General features: G+C 38.1%; 3 protein-coding genes across 3 annotated transcripts; all 3 read left to right on the forward strand.

Moving 5' to 3' along the window:
• Nucleotides 1–1,168: 1,168 nt before the first annotated feature.
• Nucleotides 1,169–10,431, forward strand: LOC104935863 (extracellular calcium-sensing receptor). The gene is made up of 6 exons (XM_027280350.1): nt 1,169–1,398; nt 1,613–1,910; nt 2,064–2,714; nt 3,025–3,252; nt 3,427–3,550; nt 9,518–10,431. Exons 1-6 carry the CDS (start codon nt 1,169–1,171, stop codon nt 10,429–10,431), a joined length of 2,445 nt encoding a protein of 814 aa, XP_027136151.1.
• A 977-nt stretch (nt 10,432–11,408) lies between these two features.
• LOC104935870 (extracellular calcium-sensing receptor-like) lies at nt 11,409–14,552 on the forward strand. Its single transcript, XM_027280351.1, has 7 exons — nt 11,409–11,572; nt 11,661–11,949; nt 12,104–12,648; nt 12,715–12,916; nt 13,017–13,244; nt 13,326–13,452; nt 13,633–14,552. The coding sequence occupies exons 1-7, from the start codon at nt 11,409–11,411 to the stop codon at nt 14,550–14,552; spliced, it is 2,475 nt and encodes an 824-aa protein (XP_027136152.1).
• Nucleotides 14,553–16,984: 2,432 nt separating this feature from the next.
• LOC104935871 (extracellular calcium-sensing receptor-like) lies at nt 16,985–20,294 on the forward strand. Its single transcript, XM_027280352.1, has 6 exons — nt 16,985–17,184; nt 17,286–17,574; nt 17,824–18,636; nt 18,739–18,966; nt 19,168–19,291; nt 19,381–20,294. Exons 1-6 carry the CDS (start codon nt 16,985–16,987, stop codon nt 20,292–20,294), a joined length of 2,568 nt encoding a protein of 855 aa, XP_027136153.1.
• Nucleotides 20,295–21,054: the final 760 nt, after the last annotated feature.

Below are 21,054 nucleotides of genomic sequence, written 5' to 3' on the forward strand. Positions count from 1 at the left end.
ACAGACCTGCTCCGCCAATCTACCATGACCCCAGGCCACCTGAGTTTTCCTGTTCTGACACTGTCCAGTCCTAGGGCTGCCCATCGGACCACCTGCTCTGTCTTTGTCCAACCCTCAGGCCATCTGCCTGAGGGTTGGACAGCCCTTTTTGTTTTCAGCTCTTAGCCACTTGTCCTGAGTCCCTTCTCCAGACCCCATCCACCTGTCTTATCCTAGACTGTTTGGACTTCAGGATGGGGTACTGTCATGGTTTTAGGTTTTTTGTTCCTCTTTTATGTTGTAATTGTCCCCTCTCCTTGTATCTCTAACTTTATTTCCTTTCATTGTTGCATTTCCCACCAGTTTTGTGTGTTCCAGTCTGATTAGTTTCACTTGTCCCTGATTAGTTTTCACCTGTGTCTTGTCATCCTACCTTCACTTGTGCATATAATCCCTATGTTTATTGGTTTGAGTTCAAGTTCACCTTCATTCATTGTTCATTTCAGCCATTCCCTGTGTTTTGTTTTCCTGTCTGGTTTAGACATGGATTTTGCCTGTTTCATGGAGTTTGGATTTAGCTTGCTTCTTTGTTTCTTTACTGATTTGTTTCACTCTATGGATTGTTTTTCCTGGTTTCCAACTGTGCCTCCCTAGCAATCCATATGCTTTTGTGCATTCACTTTTGCAATATTAAACCATTATTCTGCACCAGTTCAGCCTTTTTAGTTTGCACTTAGGTCCTATTCCTCATGTTCCTGGTTTTAGGTCCTGGTTCCAAAGTAAAGTCCTGTTGTTTGTACCCAAATTGAAGTGCACAGGATCAAACTGTCTCTCAAGAAAATACAAATAAACAAAAACAAAAGCAAATTAAGACTTAAAATTTGAACCACTTTATATATTCTGCAACACATACACAGCACCTTCTATTGAAGGCAATACAAAAACAAACACAAACAACAAGAACAACAACAACAAAAAAATAATGACAAGTAATATGTCTCACCAAGTGTCATTGTAAAAAATGTGAACTTCTTGAATAGCACAAAGTAATGTTTCTATCTAATAACATATCCAATTATTACCCTACCCCTTTAACTCACCTGGTATGTCCACAGAGATCTGTTTTTTTTTATACTGCTCCAAACTGTATAAAGATCTGTGGGAGGTTTACCTACTACTAGATAGTATGATGCCCACACAGAAGAACCTCGAGAATGGCTGGGCACTCCTACAGCTGTTATTGGTGGCATCTTTTTCTCAGGCTGAGGTGCCAGTGTGCAGGCTTAGAGGAGATCCTGACAACCCTGAGCTATCCAAGGATGGGGACATTATGTTGGGGGGAATCTTCTCTTTCCACAACAAGTGGAAAGACAAACAGGATATCTACATGCAAATACCATTACCACTGCAATGCACCAGGTAAATTTCACCATAGAAATCTATATAAATATTAAATATTATGTTGAAGAGAATGTAGGCATTGATAACAGGTACAAAACAAGGTAATGGAACATACAGAGTATGGCAATGGTTTGTGTGAATACCATTCAATGTCCTCTTTTAGTTTGCTATTGTTTTAAATGTTAAGGACAAATTGGTTATTTTTTTTCAACTCTAATGACTCTGTATCAAGTTTGAATTTCAGAGGGTTCCAGTTTGCCCAGGCTATGCTTTTTGCCATCGAGGAGATTAATAACAGCACAGACCTACTTCCTGGCATCTCTTTGGGATATAAAATTTACGATGTCTGTGCTTCGATTGCCAGAGGTGTGAGGGTCACATTGGCCTTAGCTAATGGTAATGAAGTGGTATCAGCACCCTCTGAGGCACCATGTGCCAGACCTGCCCAGGTGCAGGCTATCATAGGAGGGACCTTTTCCTCTCCTTGCATGGCTATATCTACTGTCATTGGACCCTTTCATATTCCGCTGGTGAGTAAGATGAGTAGAATTTTAGTTATATATATACAGTTTTTGCTGTTTTTGTATTTTTCCACTTGATCATAACAACCAATATGTTTTTAATTATTTTTGCTATAATGTGTTACTGATTTTTATCTGGAATACTATTTTTTTTTCTTTTAGATCAGCCACTATGCTACTTGTGCTTGCCTCAGTGATAAAACCAAGTACCCATCCTTCCTCAGAACAATACCCAGTGACTACCACCAGAGTAGTGCCCTGGCCCAGTTAGTCAAGTACTTTGGTTGGACTTGGGTTGGAGCTATTAGAACAAATGATGATTATGGCAATAACGGCATGGCCACATTTACAGAAACTGCCCAGCAGCTTGGCATCTGTCTAGAGTACTCTGTATCTGTCTTTAGAACAGATCCACCAGACAAAATACAAAAGATTGTTGACATCATAAAAGCTTCCACTTCCAAGGTCATTGTCACTTTTCTCTCCCCAACGGATTTGTATGTGATAGTACATGAGTTGTCTAACCACAATTTGACTGGGCACCAGTGGGTAGGCACTGAGGGCTGGATCTTTGATTTCCAAACTGCAGCTATGGATAGCCATCACATTCTGGATGGTGCCATAGGCCTGTCCATCCCCAAAGCACATGTCAGTGGCATGAGAGAGTTCATGTTGGATGTGAAGCCATTCTATTCATCTAGTAATGATTTGTTCATAGAGTTTTGGGAGACATTATTTAGCTGTAAATTCAAACAGTCAAAGTCATCAGCAGAGAATGAGAGAGAATGTACTGGACATGAAGATGTGACTCAAGTGCAAAACAGCTTCACTGATATGTCGCTCATGCCTATATTTTACAATGTGTACAAAGGAGTGTATGCTGTGGCTCATGCACTTCATAATATGCTCAGCTGTAATAAAACATGTGACAACAATGTGCAGCTAGATCCATTAATGGTGAGTCAAACACCAAAGACTTAGGGTGTAGTTTGTATATGAAATGATTCTGACAAAGAAAGTGGCTTACATTTTGAAAAACAATGTTGCAATCTGTTGAAAATGTTGCTAAGATACTATACCTTGTTTTCAAATAAATTATCTACATTGATGCATTTCTTCTTAGATTTTACAGCAAATAAAACAGATTCATTTCAAAACAAAGGAAGGAGACGAGGTTTACTTTAATGAAAATGGAGACCCAGCCGCAAAGTATGAAATTATAAACTGGCAGCCATCAGAACATGGCATTGTGGAGTTTGTGACAGTGGGTCTTTATGATGCATCTTTACCTGCAGACAAACAGTTGAATCTGCAAAATAAATCTTTATTTTGGAATCAGAACTCACAACAGGTAAGTTACGGTGTGATCACTTTAATTGTAAATGAACATGTTTTTGAATTGTTATATCTGTACAAGTTGTTAGTTAATGTTACTGTATCAGAATGTTATTTTTGATCACTATTAATAACACCGTCTCAATGTGAATCCCTATACATTTTTCTCATAGTTGTTTTGTTAATACAGGTGCCTTTGTCAGTTTGCAGTGAGAAATGTCCCCCAGGAACTCGCAAGGTTCTGCAGAAAGGAAAGCCTGTCTGCTGCTATGACTGTTTAAGATGTGCAGAGGGAGAAATGAGCAACATCACAGGTTAGAACAACCTTCCCATGCCAATTTTAAAAGTATTTTAAGCCAACTGAAAGACGTCATCATTGCATTAAAAAAATACATTATGCAAACACAGAACTATAAACTGCTAATGTGAAAAATCTAAGACAATGGTATCTAAAATGATCATTATCCATTTATTTATAGATATAAACATACAAAAAAGAGTCTGTATTGTTGTTTTCAGTCATTCATTCTCAGACTTCTTGGGTCACATCCATGGTAGTCTGAGCCTTGCAGACACATTTTTCATGATCAACTTCATGTTATCATAACTTTTTTTCTACTACCTATTATGGAAATGCAATACCAGGGCTGGGTGGTCAGAGAGAATAAAAACTTGGGTTTACCCCCACAACACCCACAGAGGTGGGGTAGGTTATGGTACAGTGTGTGTTTAACTACGGCAGTTACTTAAAACTGCTGCTCCGATTTTTTTTTCCTGATTTATTGCTATAAAGTACAACTTTATTTGAAAACGTGGGAACAAAAATGTCCAATGCACACATAATAGCATTCAATGCAGCAGTTCTATTTTAAATGTATATAAGTATGTAATTGTATTTTGAAAAACACAAAACAAGACAAAAGTATTGCAAATATCCAATGCAAATAGCAAATATAACCCCTGCTTTAATGATATTTTTTCAGATTCGACCACCTGTATTAGATGCGGCCCTGAGTTCTGGTCAAATGAGAGAAGAGATGCCTGTGTAAAGAAGGAGGCAGAGTTTCTCTCATATAAAGAGATTATGGGAGCACTGCTCACTGCAGCCTCCCTATTTGGAACATGCATGACTGCTGTTGTGGCATTCATTTTCTTCAGATACAGACAGACTCCAATTGTCAGAGCTAACAACTCTGAGCTGAGCTTCCTGCTGCTCTTCTCCTTGACTCTGTGTTTCCTGTGTTCTCTGACATTCATTGGTCGGCCCTCTGAGTGGTCCTGCATGCTGCGACACACTGCGTTCGGCATCACCTTTGTCCTCTGTATCTCTTGTGTTCTGGGGAAAACAATAGTAGTGTTAATGGCCTTCAGGGCCACACTTCCAGGTAGTGATGTGATGAAATGGTTTGGGCCTGCACAACAGAAACTCAGTGTTGTGGGTTTCACTTTTATACAAGTTGTCATATGTATCCTCTGGTTAACAATTTCTCCTCCATTTCCCTTTAAAAACTTTGTTACATTCAAGGACAAAATCATCTTAGAGTGTGCTCTGGGTTCAGCTATAGGATTTTGGGCTGTACTTGGGTACATAGGACTTTTGGCCATCTTGTGTTTTATTTTTGCTTTTCTGGCTCGGAAACTACCTGATAATTTTAATGAAGCCAAATTTATCACCTTCAGCATGCTGATATTCTGTGCAGTATGGATCACTTTTATCCCAGCATATGTCAGCTCTCCTGGGAAGTTCAGTGTTGCTGTGGAGATATTTGCTATTCTGGCTTCAAGTTTTGGACTGCTCATTTGTATTTTTATTCCAAAATGTTACATCATCTTAATGAAACCAGAGAAGAATACGAAAAAGAATATGATGGGGAAGGGAAACCTAAATCATCTGAAAATTAGTTGGTAACAGCACTCTAGTGCCTTGTAATATTTGCATAATCATTTGTTAAAACGACTGTCATGCTGCCATGTATCTTCATTTAATTAAAAACATGTTATTGTACAACTGTAGTATTTTTTCCCCATGCCTATCATTAATTTGTAAAAAAAAAAACATATTTAGTTGACAGCATTTATAGACACATTTCAAGAGTTGGTATTTCTGGTGATTCAGTGTACACAATAGTGCTGTTATTAATAAGTGGCTGTACACATGCCTTTTTAAAAAAACAATTACATTACTTATGGTGAAAAACTGAAAAACTAGAGAGTTAACACAGCCAACTCAATTCAAACTCTTCGTGGATACCTCACATCCAAAGGTAGACTGTTCCAGAGACGAGCACACAGTGGATGAAGGCTGTGTTTTTATTAAAATCCCAAGGACAGTTAGTCCAGCTGCAGGATCTAAGGGACCGCTGGGTACATAGAGGCATGTCTGAGAGATAGATTGGTACCAGACCAGACAGTTGAAAAACTAGCAATCCATCCATCCATTTCCTTCTGTTTATTCGGGGTCAGGTCGCCATAGTGGTGTTCCAGATGTCTTTTCCCCAGCATGCATCCTGCATATCACTTCAGCATGCTGATATTTCTGTGCAGTATGGATCACTTTTATTCCATCATATGTCATACAAAAAAGAATATGATGGAAAAAGGGGCACCAATCCTCTGAAAGCATAAATATAACTTAATATTCTACAAAACAGATTCAAGCAGCTTTTAAAGAAAGCTATGGCCTGACTGCACATGACAATAGCTATTGAGAATACAGCATAAAATACTACAATGTAATATTCAACATAGCTACAGTGTATATACTGTAACATGTAGAGAGTGTGCTGACAGCAAGGCTCACTCAGCACAACTGGCTAAAATGGCCCAGATGGAGACTTTCTATTTGGCATCATTTTACATAGGCTCGATTATCTAATTAACCAACTTAGACACATACTGTATTTACATGTTTTATTTGTATTTGAGGCATGAATTTGGGGATGTTCACAACTGGGACACACAAAAAGATTTGCCTTTTAACTCATTTACGCAATTTGTCTATTTGCAGTTATTATTTGCATTGTGTTGCACTCTCTGGGCCACAATACTGTGCACCAAAACAAAAGTAAAAACACTGAATATGCTACCTAGCCAGTACCAACTCTCAGACAGTTATTATATCAGAGTTAATGGAGACCTAAATAGCTAAAATGAGGGCAAAAATATAATAGTTTTACACCATATGGTTTTCACACAGTGAGCCGATCATTTAAAATAATGTAAGCCTAATAACTCAAACTATCTCAACTTTCATATCAAATTCTATATTATGTTTTACTGGTAATTATGAATTCAATAATCAATTGTTCCATAAATTCAAATTTTAATGTAAAAATAAAAACTCTGAACTGCACAAATGAATATTAACACTGTTTAATATAAGGATGACAGTTAAGATATTTCAACTAGACTAAGGCCCAAATCTCTTGTGGTGATGGGACACTTCCCTACTCTCGCCCCACCAGGGAGGGTCAACAGAGATAAAACATCATTGTTCTATCATGATGTTTATGCTGCTCACAAACGTATAAATAGCAGTGCAAGTCATTTTGATTTACGTAATGGATGAGTTAAGGCTATAGTTAGTGGTATAAGATCTGTCAGACAGTATGACACCTGCACAGAGGTGGCCAGAGCAGGGTTGGGCACTTTTACAGCTTTTGTTAGTGGCATCTCTCTCTCAAGCTGAAAAGCCAGTATGCAAGTGGAGAGGAGATCCTGAGAACCCCCAACTATTTAAGGATGGGGATATTATGTTGGGAGGGCTCTCCTTTCCACGCACCTGGAAAGATAGACGCGATACCTACATGCACAAACCATTGCCACTGGAATGCATCAGGTAAATTATGCCATAAAAATATTTCTATTCAAAGGGGAACTGAGAAACATACTGTACAAAAAAGATTGTCAGACTGTATACTGAAGTTAGAAATAAGAAACAAGCTTTCAGTCACTATATATTCTTCAGGATGAACTGTTTGCAATTACAACTGAATATAACTGTCTGCATTAAGTTTGCATTTCAGAGAATCCAGTTTGCCCAGGCTATGTCTCTTGCCATAGAGGAGATCAATAACAGCACAGACCTACTGCCTGGAATCTCTCTAGGCTATAAGATCTATGATACGGTGGATCCATTGCCAGAGGTGTAAGGGTAACTCTGGCCTTGGCTAATGGTAATGAAATGGAATTTGAACCCTCAGAAGCACCATGTACAAGATCGCCCAAGTGCAGGTCATTATGGGAGAGACGCTTCTTCTCCTTCCATGGCTATAGCCACTGTCATCGGACCCTTTATATCCACAATGGTTGGTAACATTAGTATAAATGTAAATCATGTTTTTGAAAAATAAGCATTGTTTTTTTCTGTTCATATCATTATAGCAAAGGGGCCTTTAAGCAATTGCAGTGTGCTGGCTGTGTAAATGTTTTTATTTTTATCTGGGATATCATTTTTTTCTTTTAGATCAGCCACTTTGCTACTTGTGCTTGTCTCAGTGATAAAACCAGGTACCATCCTTCCTCAGAACAATACCCAGTGACTACACCAAAGCAGAGCCCTGGCCCAATTAGTCAAGCACTTTGGTTTGGACTTGGGTTGGAGCTAGAGAACAAATGATGATTATGGCAATAATGGCATGGCCATATTTATAGAAACTGCCCAGCAGCTTGGCATCTGTCTTGAGTACTCTGTAGCTGTTTTTAGGACAGATCCACCAGACAAATACGAAAGATAATTGACATATCAAAGCTTCTACTTCAAAGGTGATTGTGGCTTTCCTTTCCCACTTGGATATGGATATGGTTATTCACGAGTTGTCTCATCACAACTTGACTGGATACCAGTGGGTAGGCAGTGAGAGCTGGATTGTTGATTCCCAAACTGCAGCCATGGATAAGCATCACATTGGATGTGCCTTAGGGCTGTCCATCCCCAAAGCACATGTCAGTGGCATGAGAGAGTTCATGCTGGGATGTGAAGCCACTCAATTCGTCTAGTCAAGAACTGTTTACAGAGTTTTGGGAGACATATTTAGTTGTAAGTTCAAGATGTCAATTTATCAGTGGGGAATGAGAGAGAATGTACTGGACAGGAAGATGTGACTGAAATGCAAACTAGCTTCATGATATGTCACTCATGCCTATTTTATAATGTGTACAAAGGAGTGTATCGGTGGCCCATGCACTTCATAATATTCGCTGTAATAAAACATGTGACAACAATGTGCAGCTAGATCCATTTGGTGAGTTGAATGGCAAGCATAAGCAAAACTTAATTGTTCAGATATCATGCTGTTGAGAGTCAGATAAGGTGTAAAGTGATGCATATTTTCTGATCTCCTTGATAGGCTGCCTGATGTATGTCTTGGAAATGCACATCAAGTATGAAGTCCCAAAATAAAAATGGAATACCATTGAACTACCAATTTCCTGAGAAAATTGGAACAATCTGTGTTGTTCTCAGTCAAATAATGTTTAAATTTCTTGGTACACATCCATGGGATAGGAAGGAAATAATTCTGACATGGATTTTCAGCAGTGTATTCTTTGGTCCAACCACTATGAGTCAAAGGGTCAGAAATGACTAATTTGTTGAGTTATATGTTAAACTTTATTGAAGTAATTAATAATGTTGTGATACTATAACAAACTATAAGTTAATTATGAAAAAATGTTTATTAATAGATTGGCTCACTCAAATTACAAAAAGACAGACAGTATTTTATTGTCTCCTCCTAGTGGTATCTGAGCATACAGATCATTAATGTGAATGAATGCATTAAAAGCTGAATGAAAATTGTGTTTTGGCTATAGCCCTGAATATTTGAAAAACACATCAGCATGATACCTTTCATATAATTCTATTCATAAGGCTAATGCTAATAGACGCAGTACATGGTTCACACGTGGCGTAGAAGATCACGATGGGAGTCTTCAGAATCTGTTGGCAAATTGTATGTTGACCAGTATATTTTTGACAAAGTATTTAACAATAAAGTCAAACAAATAAAAACTACATAAAAATTTGAGCAACTTTGACTAATAAATTTGGTATACTTTTCTTGTCCACAATAACATCCTTGGTAGCACTGGAAAATAGAAATTCCAGGCTTTCAAATAACCCTGAACATACCAAGGCTGTCTGCTATTTCAAGGAAAACATAGCAGTGACCCTTTACATTTTCCTTTCACACATCTAGAAATTATTTTACCATCAATTATCATTCATCAATAAATTATCTTTATACAATGTAAACACCTGCTCCATTGTTATTTTTCAGATTCTATCACATGTGTGAGATGTCATCCTGAGTTCTGGTCAAATGAGAGAAGAGATGCCTGTGTAAAGAAAGAGGCAGAGTTTCTATCATATGAAGAGATTATGGGAGCACTGCTCACCGCAGCCTCTTTATTTGGAACATGCATGACTTCTGTTGTGGCATTCATTTTCTTCAGATACAGACAGACTCCTGTTGTCAGAGCCAACAACTCTGAGCTGAGCTTCCTGCTGCTCTTCTCCTTGAGTCTGTGTTTCCTGTGTTCTCTGACCTTCATTGGTCGACCCTCTGAGTGGTCCTGCATGCTGAGACACACTGCGTTCGGCATCACCTTTGTCCTCTGTATCTCTTGTGTTCTGGGGAAAACTATAGTAGTGTTAATGGCCTTCAGGGCCACACTTCCAGGTAGTAATGTGATGAAATGGTTTGGGCCTGCACAGCAAAAACTCAGTGTTGTGGGTTTCACTCTCATACAAGTTATCATATGTATCCTCTGGTTGACAATCTCTCCTCCGTTTCCCTTTAAGAATTTTAAGGAATCTAAGGACAAAATCATCTTAGAGTGTGCTCTGGGCTCAGCTATAGGCTTTTGGGCTGTACTTGGGTACATAGGACTTCTGGCCATGTTGTGTTTTTTTCTTGCTTTTCTGGCTCGGAAACTACCTGATAATTTCAATGAAGCCAAATTTATCACCTTCAGCATGCTGATATTCTGTGCAGTATGGATCACTTTTATCCCAGCATATGTCAGCTCTCCTGGGAAGTTCAGTGTTGCTGTGGAGATATTTGCTATTCTGGCTTCAAGTTTTGGACTGCTCATTTGTATATTTATTCCAAAATGTTACATTATTTTACTTAAACCAGAGAAGAATACAAAAAGGAATATGATGGGGAAGGGGGCCCCAAAATCATTCTAAAAAAATTATATTTTGGCAAAGATATTTTAGTGCCATTATAATAATTACACAATAATGTTTTTCTTTCTTACATGTATTACTTTCTACATTATATATTATGCTGAATAAATCAGAACTATGAAATAATATATGGAATCACGTTCAAAATTCCTTATTATCTGTTTATCCTTTGATGACAGCTTTGCACACTTTTGGCATACTCTCAGTTAGCTTCATAAATTCACACCTCCTCCATGCTTCATGATGGGGACCACACATGCAGATACCATCTGTTCACCTCTCTCACAAAGCCATAGTTGGAACCAAATGTGTCAAATTGAGACTCAGACCAAAGTAAAGACTTCCACTGGTCGAATGTATATTCTTGGTGTTTCTTGGCACATGCTACTCTCATCTTGATCTTGAGTTCTGTCGGCTACTTGAACTTTGTGACTCTCTGTGAGCTTTTATGTCAGCTCAGAGGTGACTGTCCTTCATGTCTTCAAAGTAATTATGGACAGTTGTTGTTTTTTTTTCTTTTGTTTTTTATAATATGGATTACTACAGGATTGCAAATCACTACTACCTCTGAAGAGCAAAACAGATCTAAAGCACATTGTTCCACAAATTAACAAGACACAGCTGTTAACTGAAAAGTATTCCAGATGACTACCTCATGAATCTGATTGAGAGAAAACCGACATCTGCTGGCATCTTTTAATAATTTGAAAGATTTTTGAGAGTTTTGATGTCTGGTTAATTAATTGATTGATTAATTAATAAAATGTATGCGGAAGGTGTGTCCAAACTTTTCTTTGGTGTATATATTGGTTTCCTCTTGTCTTCTGAGACTTGAGTTCAGCCTCAGCCATGACAACGCCCCCTAGTTGTAAACATTTATAAAGCCCTGCAATGAGCTGGAGCTGAGCAGATTGGCCTGGTCTGAAGAACTGAACAGAGCAATGCCATTGTTTCTGCTACTGCTTTTGATTCTGGTAATGAGGAAAGGAGACTCTGTGTGTCGACTGCAAGGTTTAGCACAACCAGCTGAACTAGCTCAAGATGGTGACCTTGTTATTGGAGGCATTTTTTCATTTCGCACAGGGCAGGATTATGTAATTAACACATTTCAGACAATTCCAAAAGTACGGAAATGCAAGAAGTATGTACTGTTATGTCTATGTATATTTTAAAAATTCTGTATTTTGTTCTGTATTTGAGACATCAATATCTATCTTTTACCAATCCAGCTTCAATTTTAGAGAATTCAAATTTGCTCAAGCAGCAATATTTGCTATTAATGAGATCAACAGAAATCCTGATATACTCCCTAATGTTACGCTGGGCTATAAGATCTATGATAACTGTGGCACTATGGACATACTGAGAGCTGCATTGGCGCTGGGGAGTGGAGTAAAGGCAGTAGTCAATAATGACAACTGCACTAAAACTGAGACAGTGCAAGCTATCTTGGGACACTCAGGATCCAGACCAACTATTGCATTTGCTCAGGTTGTTGGAAGGTTTCAGGTACCTGTGGTAAGTCTAAGAAAAAGGACCATTGGTGTCATATGTAACATTGTGTTGAGCATGCTCTGTGACAGAAATATCTACAGGATATTCAGCAAAATTACAACTGTGTTAGATATCTGCTCTTTTATTAACACTAAAATATTTGTATCTTTTACTACAGATCAGTCATTTTGCCACCTGTGCCTGTCTGAGTAACAGGAAAGAGTATCCCACTTTTTTCAGAACTATCCCCAGTGACTACTACCAGAGCAGAGCACTGGCAAAGCTTGTCAAACACTTTGCTTGGACTTGGATTGGGGCTATAGCTGTGGATAACGATTATGGCCTCAACGGTATAGCTGCATTTATCCAGGCAGCACAAGAATATGGAGTGTGCATTGAGTATTCTGAAGCATTTTCATCATCAGATCCACCTGATCGGTTGCAGAGAATAGTAGAGATCATTAAACAAGCCACTTCAAAAGTGATTATGGCTTTTATGTCTCACAGAGAAATTAAGTTGCTGGCAAAAGAGTTGTACAAACAGAACATTACAGGATTGCAGTTGGTTGGAAGTGACGCCTGGATCACAGATCACTCTCTGACTGACAGTGAAGGATACAGTATCCTGGTGGGCTCATTAGGTTTTACTGTCAGCCGAGCTAAAATCCCTGGCCTGGGAGAGTACCTGAGGCAGCTCCACCCATCACAATTTCCTGACAGTCAGTTTGTCAGAGATTTCTGGGAAGACACATTTGACTGTGCTCTGAATGAAACTGCAAATATACAAAGAAAGCCATGCAACGGCTCTGAGAGCTTACAGACGGTTGAGTCACAGTTCACTGATGTGACTGAGCTGAGATTCACTAATAATGTATACAAGTCAGTTTACTCAGTGGCCCATGCTCTTGACAATCTGATTAAATGTGAGGAGGATAAAGGGATATTTTCAAATGGCAGCTGTGCTGATATCAAAAACATTCAACCATGGCAGGTGAGGAGCTAGTTAGACAGAATGACAAAATGCTAACAGTAAGGAATTATTATGTCACAGTGTAATTTGTTCCCTTTCTAAATTCTCTATTGTTTCCTAGGTCTTACACTATCTCAACACTGTGAATTTTACCACTAAGGAAGGAGAAAGGGTTTATTTTGACAGTAATGGAGACTCACCAGCAAGATATGAACTTGTTAATTTACAAATGACAAACAAAGGAACCATGGAAGGAGCAACAGTTGGCATTTATGATGCTTCTCTTCCAGAGAGTCATCAGTTTATCATGAATAACATCTCAATATTCTGGGGGAATGCACAAACAGAGGTAAAGCAGAGACTGAGGTTTGGGTAAATGTTAAATGGACTGTGCACAAATTGTGTTCATGAACTGTGTTTATGTGTGTAGGAGCTGCCTGTGTCAGTCTGCAGTGAAAGCTGTCTCCCAGGAACTCATAAGGTGCTTCAGAAAGGGAAGCCAGTCTGCTGTTATGATTGCCTACCCTGTCCAGCAGGCGAGATCAGTAATTTAACAGGTAAATGTACCAGTGTTTCATAAGCAATGCACCAGTGTCTCATACCTTATGCCAGATGACATAAGATAAAAAAGAAAAAAAAGAAAACATCATGAATGCAATTTTATGTGCGTTGACATCAAACAAAACATCGACTTAACTCCACATTTTCTCTGAGTTGTTTTATTTTTTATTTTTCAGATTCAATACACTGTATGAAATGCCCGCCGATGTATTGGCCCAACAAGCAGAAAGATGCCTGCATCCCCAAAGTAATAGAATTCTTGGCCTACAATGAAATCCTGGGAACACTGTTAGTTTTATTTTCTCTGCTGGGAATTTTTCTAACTATGATCACAGTACTAGTCTTCTATTGCCACAAGGAAACCCCACTAGTACGAGCCTATAACTCTGAGCTGAGCTTCCTGCTGCTCTTTTCCTTGAGTCTGTGTTTCCTGTGTTCTCTGACCTTCATTGGTCGGCCCTCTCACTGGTCCTGCATGCTGCGACACACTGCATTTGGCATCACCTTTGTCCTCTGTATCTCTTGTGTTCTGGGAAAAACAATAGTAGTCTTAATGGCCTTCAGGGCCACACTTCCAGGCAGTAATGTGATAAAATGGTTCGGGCCTGCACAGCAGAGACTCAGTGTTTTGGCCTTCACTTTCATACAGGTTGTAATTTGCATACTATGGCTGACAATTAACCCTCCTTTTCCCTACAAAAATATGAACCACTATAAAGAGAAGATTATACTAGAGTGTGCCCTCGGATCACCTGTAGGGTTCTGGGCTGTGTTAGGATACATTGGACTGCTTGCTGTCTTATGTTTTTTTCTTGCTTTTCTGGCTCGAAAGTTACCTGATAATTTTAATGAAGCTAAATTTATCACCTTCAGCATGCTGATATTCTGTGCAGTTTGGATCACATTTATCCCAGCGTATGTCAGCTCTCCTGGGAAGTTCACAGTAGCTGTGGAGATATTTGCTATCCTGGCCTCCAGTTATGGGCTACTTATCTGCATTTTTCTACCAAAGTCTTATATAATTTTGTTTAGGCCGGAGCAGAATACGAAGAAACATTTAATGGGAAAGACATCTAAAAATGACATAAATTATTAATTATTGTTTAAATAAAGTAGAGTCATGCATTTTATCTGAATGTTTGCTTTTTTGCAACCAAATTGTAGTCTGTGCATTTTCATTTTGTATCAGTGTCCTTTAATGTATGTGAATTTGTTTCAGTGAATAAATATTTAATTATATTCTTTTGTGTATTGCTTTTTACACCCATCTGCTACTACTACACCCTTCTTGCACCATTAGCAACACTATATATTTATATTTCCAGCATTTAATTGTAACTGAACCAAAGTAGTAAGGGGGAATACTAAAATAATTCAGTGTAATTAAAGTTAGATAAAAGATAGATATTTTGTTATTCAAAAAGCTCGGTTTCATTTCCTGTTTTATTACCAGACATGATGCAATTCAATGGATAAGATTCAATAAAACATGATGCAACATAGCCCCAGAGTTCCCCTGACATTTATAAAAATACAAAAAAACAACGTTAGCACACTTGATACTCAAAGTTCAAATATACAATGAGACACAAAAACAACACAGAAGAAAAACAGAGGATGACAAATAGGTCCCCATCTGTCATGAGCATGACTTCATTACCCAGTGGCTTGACTCTAATGAGAAAGCTGCACCAGGGCCCCAAACACAGACACAAGAGATTAAACATCGTAGATTGCTTCATCCTTTAACACAACAACATGAATCACAGGTGGCATATTGCATCAAGGGTCTATACTAATTAACACTGTTATCACAACACGTAAATGTTACATTTTAAATTAATTAAGGTTTTGTTTTGATGACCTTGTCTCTTCTTTTTTTTTTCATGTCTGACATCATGACATCATACTTGATGTGTTGTGGCATTGTTTGGCTTATCAGTAAGAAGTAAAAATTATCAGAAAGAATGCATTTTAAACCATATAATAACACTTCTTATATCTCACATCTTGTTTCAGGTTTAGTTAGAGCACCCTGGGAGACCATGAAGGCCCTAAATCTCCTGTCTAATGTGCCCTAGCATTTGTCATCATTCAGCTGCTGTCCATAAGGATTCAGTCTATAAACATTATGCAATATGACCTATCAATCTGAAACTTTAGAAAGTTGTAGCCCCAACATTTTTTTTTCTGTATGTAGTATGATAGGCCTGCATTACACCAGGAAGGCACATTCAATGATTTCTACCTTTTTTTCCTCCCTATATATTATCTGTTGTAAATTCAAATTGGATTTTTCTTACAACAAAATAACTTAAATAAAAAGTGAAATAATGACTAATAATCACTTAGTGTTATACATCATTTCATGCATTGCAGTTTTTATTTGGCCGAGAGAAGCAGTGCAATTGTACAATTAATCATCAGTTTTGTTTTTAGCTTTTTCCATTTTCCTTTGTTCTCTTATTATTTTCAGTATGCAGTGAAAATGCAAATAACACAACAGTAAATATATTGCGTAGGTAATAACGTTAGAAAGCATCAAACTTGCCAAAAGAATGTGAAACATTGCAACATATTGTATTTCTAATTTGTATTTTTGACAACAAGAAATCAACAGATTGATACATACTATATATTGAAGATATACTATGTTAGAAAATGTTAAAAACAACAACTACAAAACATTAGATCTGGTTCAGGGTCATGGTTTGCATCATCATCCAAACACTGATCGACAATCATGGGAACAATACATGTATGAAGAAATGGGCTTCAACAGATATGGATCTTTGAAAGAGATGTAATATAAAATCTTTTTAAAAAACACTGAAAAAAGAGAAATAGAAAAAATGATGACATAGTCTTTTTTGTTAGCAGCGTGATTAATAATTAAACAATTAATTAAATAAGAAAAGATGAGAGTGGTTATAAATCTGTGTGTCTTTATCGTGACAATAAATCAGATAAACTTCACCTCCTTTAAGTTATCAAAACCAAAATATATTATATATATTCCATTGTGTGGGAAACATGACAATGTTTTGTCGTACCAATACAGTTATTCTTTTATTGACTTCTATGGTTCATGAAGATAATGCCATCATGCTGACAGCACCATATGGCAGAGATTCACAGAATAATTGTGTTGAAACCTGCAGAAACCATCAGGTCCATGGAAGCTGCTTAGTATCAGATTTCAACAAAAAAAATGTGACAAATAAACAACATTTTTGAGCATGCCTCTTGCATACCCCTTTTGATTGCTTTGATTTGATTGATGTGTTTATTTCGAATATGCAAACAAAAACAAAAAGAAAAGTAAGGCAAAACATTTAAACATAGAAATACATATTTCAAAAGGAGTGAGAAGGAGAATAACTTTTCTCTTCCCTTGGGACCTGCCTCATTTGCCCTAAAGCAGCAGGTACATGAGCATGAATGTGAACTTGGCTAGAAAGGCCTAGGCAGGGTATAAAGGGAAGCACATGGGGCAGAATTAAAGAGATCAGCCAGTAGAGTGAAACAATGCTACTGCTCAAGCTGGTCTTCCTGGCCCTTCTGATCAGGAGAGGAATGACTGTCTGCCGCCTGCAGGGGAGTCCACAACCACCTGAGCTGACCCAAGCTGGAGACTTCATCTTGGGGGGCATTTTCACCTTTCGCACTGGGTACATAGGCAGCATGAACACCTTTCAAACTTTGCCCAATCCTCCAACGTGCCTGCAGTAAGTATGTGTTTTTGTTTTCTTATGTGCTTCTTTGTTTAATACATTTTTGTGCTCATCAAATTATATAAAAAAAAATAATAATACATTTCTTTTTCTAGCATCAATATCAGAGAATTCAAATTTTCCCAGGCCATGATCTTTGCAATCAAGGAAATAAATCAAAATCTTGCTATTCTCCCCAACCACACACTGGGCTATAAGATATACAATTCCTGTGGAATGACAAACATTATTAGGTCAGCTATTGATTTAGCCAGTGGACAGAGGGAGATCATAGATGAAAGGAACTGCACAAAAGCTGATACTGCACAGGCTGTACTAGGTCACTCTGCCTCCTCGCCCACGATGGGATTTGCTCGGATTATTGGAAGGTTCCAGATACCAGTGGTGAATATTTTTACTTTTACTCAGTAAGAGTGAATATAACACTCAAGTTGCCATATGTTACATGGGCTTCTTTATAATTGCATGTAATGTGTAATCATAACTCACTGTCATTTGAGATATAGTGATCTGGGAAATGTCTCGATTCCAAAGAGCTTCTTGATTAATTAAGTTATTTTATTATTTTGTTGTATGGTAAAATGTTCAATGATTAATGATTATTTATGTTTCTCTAAATGTATTTTTACACAGCTTAGCCACTTTGCAACCTGTGCTTGCCTCAGTGACAGAGAGGAGTTTCCATCCTTCTTCCGAACTATTCCCAGTGACCATTACCAGAGCAGAGCCCTGGCAAAGCTCGTCAAGCACTTTGGCTGGTCCTGGGTGGGGGCAATAAGTAACAAAAATGAGTATGGTATTAATGGAATTGCCACATTTATACAAAGTGCACAAGAAGAGGAGGTGTGCATAGAGTATTACCGGGCATTTGAGCAAGGTGGCCCTCTTCGTGAGTTAACAAATGTCGTTGAAACTGTGAAGTACTCAACCTCTAAAGTCATTGTGGCCTTTATGTCTCACAGAGAAATTAAGTTGCTTGCAAAAGAGTTATACAGACAGAATATTACAGGACTGCAGTGGGTTGGCAGTGACGCCTGGATCACAGATCACTCTCTGACTGACAGTGAAGGACACAGCATCCTGGTGGGCTCCCTGGGCTTCGTTGTAAGCCAAGCTAAAATCCCAGGATTGGAGGAGCACCTGAGGCAGCTCCACCCGTCACTGTTTCCTTACAGTCAGTTTGTCAGAGATTTCTGGGAATATATGTTTGACTGTGCCCTGAATGAAACATCAAACACACAAAGAAAGCCATGCAACGGCTCTGAGAGCTTGCAGAATGTTGAATCATATTTTACAGATGTTTCAAGGCTGAGATTCACTAATAATGTATACAAGTCGGTATATGCAGTGGCACATGCTCTCCACGACCTCGTCACATGTGAAGAGGGGAAGGGCCCCTTCAATAGTGGGAGCTGCGCTGACACTAAACATGTTCAACCATGGCAGGTGAGGGAGAAATAATACATTTGTGATATGTTGATTATAAATGAATTAAATTAGTTATAATTACAATAAAAATAGTCCACTGTGTTTAATCCCCCTTCTCAGGTGCTACATTATTTACAGAATGTTAAGTTCACAACAAGTCAGGGAGAAAGAGTAACTTTTGATCAGAATGGAGATCCACCTGCAAGATATGAACTTATAAATTTACAACATGTAACCTCAGAGACCATGCATGTTGCCACTGTGGGTGTTTTTGATGCCACTTTGCCCCAGGACCATCAATTTGTAATGAATGACGTGAAGATAGTGTGGGGAGGAGGAAGTTATACGGTACATATTCATATTGCTTTGTTTTCACATTTCTGGATTGTCAGTCACAATGCTATACTGAATAATATCTCATGACCTCCTAGAATAAAGTAGTGGTTTACAACTTAAGTTTGTTTTTGTTTTGTTTTTATGAAATTTAAATAACAAAAAAGTAAACACACTGTAGGTCACATACAACTCCTCCACATATTCATGCATCAGGTGCCTGTGTCAGTGTGCAGTGAGAGCTGCCCCCCAGGAAAACGCAAAGTCCTGCAGAAAAGAAAACCTGTTTGCTGTTATGACTGTATACCATGTGCAGAAGGAGAAATCAGCAACATTACAGGTTTGATTTATGCTGTGTCTATAACGTGCTGTTCCCTCTCCCTAATTAGCATTGGACCTAATCAATGTTTTTGTCTCTTTCAAAAACAGACTCTTTGGAATGTCTCAAATGTCCCATTGATTATTGGCCGAATACCAGAGGAGACATGTGCATCTTGAAAGCAACTGAGTTTTTGTCTTATGCAGAGATCATGGGGATCATTTTAACATTCTTTTGCTTGATGGGGGCGATTTTGACAGCTATGATAGCACTAGTGTTCTTCCACTTTCGAGAAACTCCTATTGTAAGGGCCAATAACTCTGAACTGAGCTTCCTGCTGCTCTTCTCTTTGAGTCTGTGTTTCCTTTGTTCTCTGACATTCATCGGCCAGCCATCTGATTGGTCCTGCATGCTGAGACACACTGCATTCGGCATCACCTTTGTCCTCTGCATCTCTTGTGTTCTGGGGAAAACAATAGTAGTGTTAATGGCTTTTAAAGCAACACTTCCAGGAAGTAATGTGATGAAATGGTTTGGGCCTGCACAGCAGAAACTCAGTGTTTTGGCCTTCACTTTCATACAGGTTGTAATCTGCATACTTTGGCTGACAATCAACCCCCCTTTTCCCTACAAAAATATGAATTACTATAAAGAGAAGATTATACTAGAGTGTGCCCTCGGATCACCTGTAGGGTTCTGGGCTGTGTTAGGATACATTGGACTGCTTGCTGTCTTATGTTTTTTTCTTGCTTTTCTGGCTCGAAAGTTACCTGATAATTTTAATGAAGCTAAATTTATCACCTTCAGCATGCTGATATTCTGTGCAGTTTGGATCACGTTTATCCCAGCGTATGTCAGCTCTCCTGGGAAGTTCACAGTAGCTGTGGAGATATTTGCTATTCTGGCCTCCAGTTATGGACTTCTTTTCTGTATTTTTATCCCCAAATGTTATGTTATTTTACTGAGGCCAGAGCAAAATACCAAAAAGCATTTAATGGGCAAAACAAAAGATATTCATTGTTAATCTGACATTTTAAAATGTTCCTTATTTACTTACTTAAAGGAACCGACCATTCTTCTTGAAATACTAGTATCAATATATCAACTATGTACACAATATTGCATCCACAAATTAATTATTGAACAATAATTGATCATAATTTGCACTGCAAAGCATCATCATTTTGTGTATATATATATATATATATATATATATATATACACACACACACCACTGCATATGTATGTATGTTATTAAGGAAATAACGTGAAAAATCAAAATAAACATTTTACACAAGTTTTGGCTTTTAATAAAATCCTTTTTGACTTAAGTAGTCTGTGGAATTTGATGCTTCGGGTTATGTGGAAGTGACAGACTGACAGCCCACTCCTTCTTCCTGTTGAGATAATTTCTTATTAACTTGAGTTACAACAACCTCATATAATATGACATATATACTACGTAGTTATTATATATTTAACATAAACTACATCAGCTGTAAAAACCTAAAGGCTTTGTCCGAATTGGTAAACACTCTAAACCTACAAGATTGATTGTTATTAGGAAACAGGGCCCATGTGTATTCTTGTCAGATTTATTTTTCATGCCTGACATCCTTCAGGTGTAGGACCTGCATATTTGCATGTCCCTCTGAGGATGGCCCACTCAGTTGCCTCCTATACCTAAGTAGCAGAGACGAAGCTATAAAACACATAACTGACAGAAACCTGGCTGTGCCAAAGGCGAGGCTCTGAGATGAGAACAGTCACATTTGTCCTCTTAA

This window comes from Larimichthys crocea, chromosome VII (genome assembly GCF_000972845.2).
Source record: "Larimichthys crocea isolate SSNF chromosome VII, L_crocea_2.0, whole genome shotgun sequence".
Taxonomy (NCBI): Eukaryota; Metazoa; Chordata; class Actinopteri; family Sciaenidae; genus Larimichthys; species Larimichthys crocea.